The following is an 8,661-nucleotide window of genomic DNA, read 5'->3' as shown; positions in this document are numbered from 1 at the left end:
GTTTCTCTCCAATGCTTTTATCAAGTGATTCTTCCATTCCACACATAACATATTGTTGTTTATTGATACCAATATATAATGTGTGTGTGTGTGTGTGTGTGTTTGTTTTTAAAAGTCAAACTAATTGAAAGATCATGCACTACATTTAAGTGGAATATTACATTTTATTTTTACAATTTTTACAAGTCATTTTGCTTGATTAAACAATCCATAGAGATGTTTCTTTATATGCTACAAAAATGCACCTACATGGCAACTATTATACTCCAACCATAAGATGAACCAAAAAATATATACAAAGCTTAGAAAAACCATAAATAAACTTCACATTCTGATGCGGGCTACTGAGCCAAAACTTTGAAATCACTATTTTAGAAATTAATAATTATTAAAAATAATAATAATAATAAATACTGGTAACTTCTAAGGTCCTCAGTGATAATTCCAGTATCCTTAGGTGCTCCACTATCCTAAAATAAAGAGACTTCAGTTGTTGTAATCACTTCATCCTTAATCCTTTTCTTTTCTTATTTTAATATCTGAAATGTTTTGTGTTTTTTACAGTTGATGAGTAAATTGGTATTTTGGCTGCGAGATCAAGTACGGGTATATGATGAATTAAATATGTGTATCACAAGGATGAGACTACCATACTTGGGAGAGAAAGCAACCAATTATTCCATTAATGTGGTTTATCAGTACGAAGTGAGCCTCTTCTAGTATTAGTTTCATATGCATTAATAATTAACAGTTTTGAATTTATTGAACAAGTTTTAATATTTTCTTTAATATACTATTGCTTTGTTGTTCTTACTGTTTAGGCCTTAGTTGGTCCAGATCCAGTAGACATATCATCAAGGGGGTTTCCGTCTGTGAACTCACCATCATTTTCTGAGATTTAGTTTATTTAATACTAGGTGCAGATGTGGTTGTGTGATTAAGAAGCTTGCTTCCCAACCACATGGTTTCAGGTTCAGTTCCACTGCTCTGTAGCTCCAAGCTGACCAAAACCTTGTGAGTGGATTCGGTGGTAGAAGGAAATTGAAAGAAGCCTGTTGTGTGTATGTGTGTGCATATATATATATATATATATATATATATATATATATACATACATACTTTATTATTAAAGCTGTAATCCAAACTGTCCAATGAATGGGAACGTGAAACTCTGAGTACCAGTTTTTTGTGATATTTTTGTGATGTTTTTGCAGCTTTAATAATAAAACAACATATTACTCTACCTCCAGTATTTGAGGACTATTTTTTCCAACCTTGTTTCACATTTATGTGTTTACTCTGGTATATATATATATATATTTGTTGTCTACACCACCTGTCTCCGTCTTTTGTTTTTTTTTGTGAATTCTCCCTTGTTTCACATAAATGTGAAACAAGGTTGGAAAAAATAGTCCCCAAATACTGGAGGTAGAGTAATATGTTGTTTTAATCAAATATGTCCTTTGAAAACAAAGTGTACTGGATTTCAGATAAGTGCTCTTGGTATGAAGAATGTCTAAAACCTTAAAAAGATATTTAGAGATTCAATGAGAGCGATTATATATTAAAGAGTAAAGGTAGGAAAAGTTATATCTTAAAAGCACAACAGAGATAAGTACATAATAGAAGCAATATTGTATTAATAAATAAATAGATAAAGTACAGTTGCGATCATAAAAAATTTTTCTTAAGTTTTGAAAGTACTTATGATCATTTCATGAATTTATTTTACTTTTTACTAAATTTTTAGCTCAAATTTCTACCAACACAGATTTATACCAATAATTTTTTTAAACAACACCTTTCTCATTCGATTTCTTCCACTGAAATTCATCCTTTTTTTTGATGAGTGGATATACTTCCTAACGATGCTTATCAACTTTAGATTTCATTTTAAGAGGTAATATATTCATGAAACAATCGTTAGAACTTTCAAAACTTAAAAAAAAATTTTTTATGGTCATAGCTGTACTTTATCTATTTATTTATCAATACAATGATGTCTGTTTCCCATGTTGGTATGGGTTGGACGGTTTGACTGAGGTCTGGAATGCCAGTGGTTGTGTGTGTGTGCATGTGCACACACAGTCCAAATGTACAAAAAACAAAAGACAGAAGCAGGCGAGGGAACAACAAATAAAGTGTATTAGTTTTACATTCAGGAAAATGGAAAAGTTTTCGATGTTTTGAGTCTACACTTTCCGACAGAAAGGAATAAGGAAAGAAAACGGAGAAAGGAAAAATATGTGTCAGGATTAACAGTTTCACATGCTGAAATATATATGTATGTAATATTATTGTGCTTTTACTTATTAATTTTTCTATATGTGACAGTGGATTTTCATCGATGAGTTCATGAACCTTGGTTCTTTTTCTTAAAACTATATATATGTAATATACGTATATATAAATAGAGAGAGGAGAGAGAGAAAGAGAGAGAGAGAGAGAGAGAGCATGAAAAATGCATATCAAATGAGGAGGATGTGTGTGTATGTTTGTGTTTTCTTGTCTTGGCATCATGTGATAATCACATGATTGTCGCTATCATACAAGCAATGTCATTTGTTTCCAATATTCTGTGAGAACATGTTTGATCATGGAAAAATATTACCTTGCTTGGACACAGGTGAGGGTTGACAACAAGACGGGCATTTGACCATAGAAAATCTGCCTCAATAAACTCCATCTGGTCTCTGCAAGCATGGAAAAGTGGATGTTAAGTTGATAAATGATGATAATTACTTTTTGTTTTTGGAGATAGAATGTGATTTTAGGGAGATTTGGCTGCTATATTTCTTGCTAGCTAAGTGGCTGTGTAGAGCAGTCAGAGCATGGGACTTTCTGAACGGCATGCTTAAAAAAAAAAAAAATCACCTTGAATTTTTTTTTTTTGTAGTGTAGCCTGCTTAATATTGAGTCAAGTCTCATGAAGCTTACTTCTCATAAAAGGTTGCCTATGCATGTTATAGAGGCTCCCCACCACCCCATTGGTTCAATGATGAGATGTTGGTGATGATGATGATGTGTAGTTGTTATTGAAATGTGATCTGACAAAATGTGATACAAAAATAAAATATATTTTGGGGTTTTATTTAGTTTTATTTAGTTTTATTGGTCAATTACTTCTTTTCTCCAGATTTGTGGCTCTTGTGCCTATATTGGAAACCACCATCATCATTATCATCATTGTTCTCATCTTTGTTGTCAATATCATCAGTGTAATTACCACTATCATCATCACCTCCATCATCATCATCATTGTCCTCTTCCTCCTCCTTCCCACTCACCACCACTGTTACCACCATCATCAGCATTGATTCAGGTATCATTCTCTCTCTCTCTCTCTCTCTCTCATTATTTCTTAATACTGAGCTAACTGATCTATTCCAAACACTCCATATTAAATCTCCACCTTTCAGATATTCTGATGTCTTTCAACTTATTTCATTTATTTTCCTTCTTTTTTTCACAGTTGAAAGAAAGAGAAACGAGGCTGCGGTATGAAAAGATATCAGCCGACAATGATTTAAAGAAGAGACTTGGACAACTGTTTTACTTGCAAAATTTAGCCAAGGTCTGTGTTTTACACTTCATTTTTACATCATGTAGATTGGGCGTTTGTTTTGTATTGTGTTTTGTAGAGCAGAACAACTGGTCTGTGAAGAGATTTGACGATTTTTTTTGTTCTTTGCTTCTTTTATTTACTAGGCCTGGAAGAAAGGGCTATGCCATTGGCCTTTTCAGACTCTCTGTGATTGGGAAAATTGATGCTGTTAACCCTTTAGCATTTAAAACCAGCCATATTAGGCCCTAATCATCATCATCATTTAACATCCATTTTCCATGCTGGCCTTGGTTGGACAATTTGACAGGAGCTGGCTTGGCAGAAGACTGCACCAGGCTTGACTGATTGTTTTAGTATGGGTTTCACAGCTGGATACCCTTCCTAACACCAACCACCCTACAAAGTGGCTCTATATATTCTGGGTTCAAATCCCACTGAATTCAACTTTACCTTTCAGGGTCAATAAAACAAGTACCAATCAAAATGGCCTGATCCGGTCTCTCACTCCTACTCTGCAATGTCATTCTAAAAATATGCATTCACATTATTGAAATTACAAACCTAAAAGATACTGCAAAACAATTCAAAACAATGTGAATAAATAAGCAAATCCTTTAACAGAGTAATCAGAATGCCAAATGGCTGATACTTCGCTTAAAGCATTGCAAGAAAGACATATGCAAGGAGAAGATTTCAGAAAGCTGCTGTTCTGGGATAAAAGGACTGGTTAAGGTGTTGCTAGTGTGGTACTGTGTGAGGTGGGGTTGGGTATAAAATGTGGAGATAAGCAGAGAAGAGACAAGTGGGTCAGGAGTACCTGAGTTGAGGGACTCATGAGTCCATTATGGTAGGAGCAGAGGCCATTGTAGTAGCAGTAGAGAAGGCAGAGAGAGAGAGAAAGAGAGAGAGAGGGAGGGAGAGAGAGAGAGAGAGAGAGAGAGAGAGAGAGAGAGAGAGAGAGAGAGAGAGAGAGAGAGAGAGAGAGAGAGAGAGCAGATACAGTATGTCCGTGAGCCAATGACTGGAGCTTGTCTATGAGTGATTTTATTACAATTAGCTGACTGAGCTTTCTCTGGATGCAGTCTAGGAGGTCTCTGTATGTAGCAGTAGTGTTGTCTCAGATGTGGGAGCACTACTTCATTGTGGTCCTCACCTCAGCTTTTTTTAATGAGATTCTCTCATTACTTTGGTGAATGAGGGTTTGGCAAGACACAGCTGTGCAGTGTTCTTAGTTTGATGTTTTGCCATATTGTCTCATTTTGGAATTCAGGCTTATCTGGGATTGGAAGATCTGGTTGCAGATGTTGCAGTGGTGGTTTCCACCATTTGGGGTTAAATTGGAACCAGCTCAAAGTGGGAGCTGGCTTGGTAGCACCTGAACTTTGTAGAGTACCAGTAATTGTTGTGGGATGAGAACTGGGATATTTTCTGAACCTGAAAGAAAGGGATTGTATAGATTCAAATTCTGGAATGTAGCCTCAGCTATGTTAAAGATATGGTTTTTGTCAAGAAAGAATTTCACCAAGGGTAACAAAATTAAAGTAGCAGTCAAATACTGGGATTGATCAATTGTTTAAGAAGCCTCTTTGCTCATATTTCTAGTCTTGTGCTTCTGATAGAAACAATTATTTTATCTTATTAATGTTTAATTAATTCTTAGTTATTGATTGTTTGTTTCAGGATGCTAATCCATCTGAAGATTCTCCTCCAACTCAATGTTTGATTTGTCTAGAGGTCCTGAAAGATAAGGTAAGGACAAAAAAACAAAACTGTCTGAGTGTTGCCATTTATGTAAATCTGTTTACCATTTCTCATGATCTCATCATCAGCATCATCAACAGCAGTATTTTATATCTGCTTTTCCATGTTGATATGGGTTGGACAATTTTTATGAGTCAGTTTTTCATGGTCAGATGTCTTTCCTGGTGCCTATCTTTTTAGTCAGTAACCTCTTACAGTATACAGGGACATAATTTACCTATTCTAAAATCAGGATATATGTTGTAAACATGATATATGAAGCCATATTTGATACTGTCTTTTAAGATCCCTATTATTCATAATTTTATAAACACTCAGTACACTCTGTATAGTGTTTGGAATTACGAAAGACATCCAGCCATAGAAACCATTCCAAAACAGACAATTAGAGCCTGGACAGTTCTCCAGACGGCCAATTCCTGTCAAAATTATCCAACCCATGCCAGCATGGAGAATGGACATTAAAAGATGATGATGATGATTTTTGTATCTGACACCATTTTACAATATTTGATAACTTGTAATGAATTTTAAATCATTTTTGTTAACGAGATTCATTATTGCCATCATTATCATCTTTTAATATCCATGTTCCATGCAAGAATGGGTTGGACAGTTTGATAGGATCTGATAAAGGACTGCATCATGCTGCAGTGTCTGTTTCGGCATGGTTTCTATAGCTTGATGCCCTTTGCCAACCAGTCCACAGTCTATACTGGGTGCCTTTTGCATGCCACCAACAGCAGTGAGGTTGCTATGTAGCTGGCAATACATCAAACCCAGAGGGGCAGCTTTACAAAGGAGATGTTAGATTAAAGTATGAGAGCAGAGGCAGAGCAGGGTTCTTTCTGTAGAGGGACTACATGACTATTCCCTCTTTCTCTCTCTCCATATATTTTGTATGTGTTTTTCTCTTTGTCTTGACAAGTTGTAAATGACTGTTGCCATCATGCAAGCAATGTCCTTTGTTTCCAGTCTTCTGTGAAAACATGCTCAGCCTTGGGGAATTGATCACCTTGCTTGAAAACAGGTAAGGTTTGGGGAGAGAAAGAGCATCCGGCCAAAGAAAATGTACCTCTATGAATTCTGTCTGACCCATGCAGGTATGGAAAAGGGGATATTAAATGATGATGGTGATGGTGATTTTTTTCCTTTTTTTTTCCAGTGGGCTGTTTTGATTTGCGGCCATTTCTACTGTATTTCCTGTATCTATATCATCATTAAACGGTCTCAAGGCTACTTGAAATGTCCAACATGTCGTCAAAGCACACACTTTGACGATATCAATTATGTATCGATGGAGAAATCTGGAGTGTTAGATGATGAGGATGGTGTCTCGATGAAGGTATTCATTTTATAATAATAATAATCCTTTCTACCATAGGCACAAGGTCAGAGAGTTTGTGGGAGGGAGTAAGTTGATTACATTGATCCCCAGGGCTCAACTGGTACTTATTTTATCGACCCTGAAAGGGGGAAAGGCAAAGTCAACCTAGGTGGCATTTGAACTCAAAACATTGAAGTTGGATAAAACACCATTAAGCATTTTGCCTGGCGTGCTTATAGTTCTGCCACCTCACCACCTAAATAATAATAACAATAAAAATAATCCTTTCTACTAAAGGCACAAGGCCTGAAATTTTGGGGTAGAGGACTAGTCGATTACATCAACCCAGTGTTTCATTGGTACTTAATTTATCAACCCTGAAAGAATGAAACAAAGTTGATCTCAGTGGAATTTGAACTCAGAATGTAGCAACAGACAAAATACCACTAAGCATTTCGTCCAGCATGCAAATGATTCTGCCAGCTCGCTGCCTTAATAGTAATAATAGCAGCAGCAGTAATAATAATAATCAGTAGTACTTCTAATTCTACAGGTTTGAATTTCTTATTTTAAGCAAATCACTTAATGATCATTTCTAATTTTGAAATCAGTACCATTAGGCTGTCAAGAAAGTTCTTGCGGTTTTTAACCGTTAAATTCAGATGCACATATCTCGGCTGAAACAAAACTTTATTAATTGAAATAAAAAACCATCAGAAACAAAACACACTTTTGCCAATGCAAAACAAGTTTATTTATGCCAGTAGCGTAAAAATCCTGCGTTCTGGTGGTGGGCATCGTCTTGGTTTTTGAAGCATTTCTCATGCAGGAAGTTGTCAAGATGCTTGAAAAAGTGGTAGTTGGTAGGCAAGAGGTCTGGTGAGTATGGCGGATGAGGCAGAGTTTCGTAGCCCAATTCGTTCAACTTCTGCAGGATCAGTTGTGTGGCCGAGTGTTGTCATGGAGAAGAATTGGTCCTTTTCTATTGACCAATGCTGGCTGTTGTTGCCGGAGTTTCTTATGCATTTCATCCATTTGTTGACAGTACTTCTCTGCCATAATGGTTTCGCCTGGATCCAAAAAGCTGTGATGGATGAGACTGGCCACAGACCACGAAACAATTACCATGACCTTCTTTTGGTGTAACTTTGGCTTCGGGAAGTGCTGTGGAGCTTCATCAGCGTCCAACCACTGAGCTGAGCGTCACCAGTTGTAGTAAAGAATCCACTTTACATTGCAAGTCACAATCTGGTCGAGAAACGGGTCATTCTTGTTGCGTAAAAGAAGGGAAGATGACTTCAAAATGGTGTTTTTTTTGGTTATCATTCAATTTGTGCGGCACCCATTTCTCAAGTATTTTTGTTTTTCCAATCTCTTTCAAGTGGTTGGAAATTGTCGTATACGTTACGTCTAATTCAGAATCAAGCTCTCAAACAGTTGTGCGTGGATTGGCTTTGATTAAGGCTTTTTAGTTGATCGTTCTCAACATCCGATGGTCGACCACTACGCTTATCATCTTGAAGATTCTTGTCACCGCTACAAAATTTCTTGAACCACCATTGTGCTGTACGTTCATTAGTGGTTCCTGAGCCAAACACATCGTTGATATCGTGAGCTGTTTCAGCAGCTTTTCAGCCTAGCTTGAACTGGAATAAGAAAATTGTGTGAATTTGCTTTTTGTCCATGTTGTATTCAACGTTCTAGAAAGAATGGCCTAATTATTCAAAAAGAAAAAGAGTAACATGATTAGATAGAGCGAAAAACGGGCTTTAATATGATATATAAAGTCAAAGTAATTTAACGAAAATTAATTTGAAAATACATCATTTAAAACCAAAATAAAAAATTCTGTAAGAACTTTCTTGACAACCTAATATAACTGGGAATACATATATAGACTTGGGAATACACTCACACACACACACACACACACACACACACACACACACACAGAGTCAGTCAGTGTGTTTGTGTGTGTGTATATGTATGATATGCCTATATATGCATA

At 36.2% G+C, this 8,661-nt stretch overlaps 1 protein-coding gene across 1 annotated transcript in view; it reads left to right on the top strand.

Annotated features, from left to right (window-relative positions):
• LOC106870294 (E3 ubiquitin-protein ligase SHPRH) overlaps positions 1–8,661 on the top strand; it is a 78,893-nt gene that overhangs the window by 57,287 nt on the left and 12,945 nt on the right. Inside the window, exons 24-27 of the mRNA XM_052975311.1 lie at positions 565–705; positions 3,473–3,574; positions 5,246–5,314; positions 6,492–6,671. Coding sequence (XP_052831271.1) covers positions 565–705; positions 3,473–3,574; positions 5,246–5,314; positions 6,492–6,671 — 492 coding nt within the window. The remainder of the gene's footprint in view (positions 1–564; positions 706–3,472; positions 3,575–5,245; positions 5,315–6,491; positions 6,672–8,661) is intronic.

This window comes from Octopus bimaculoides, chromosome 21, assembly GCF_001194135.2.
Source record: "Octopus bimaculoides isolate UCB-OBI-ISO-001 chromosome 21, ASM119413v2, whole genome shotgun sequence".
NCBI classification, from domain to species: domain Eukaryota; kingdom Metazoa; phylum Mollusca; class Cephalopoda; order Octopoda; family Octopodidae; genus Octopus; species Octopus bimaculoides.
This window is presented reverse-complemented; position numbering and strand designations above follow the sequence as displayed.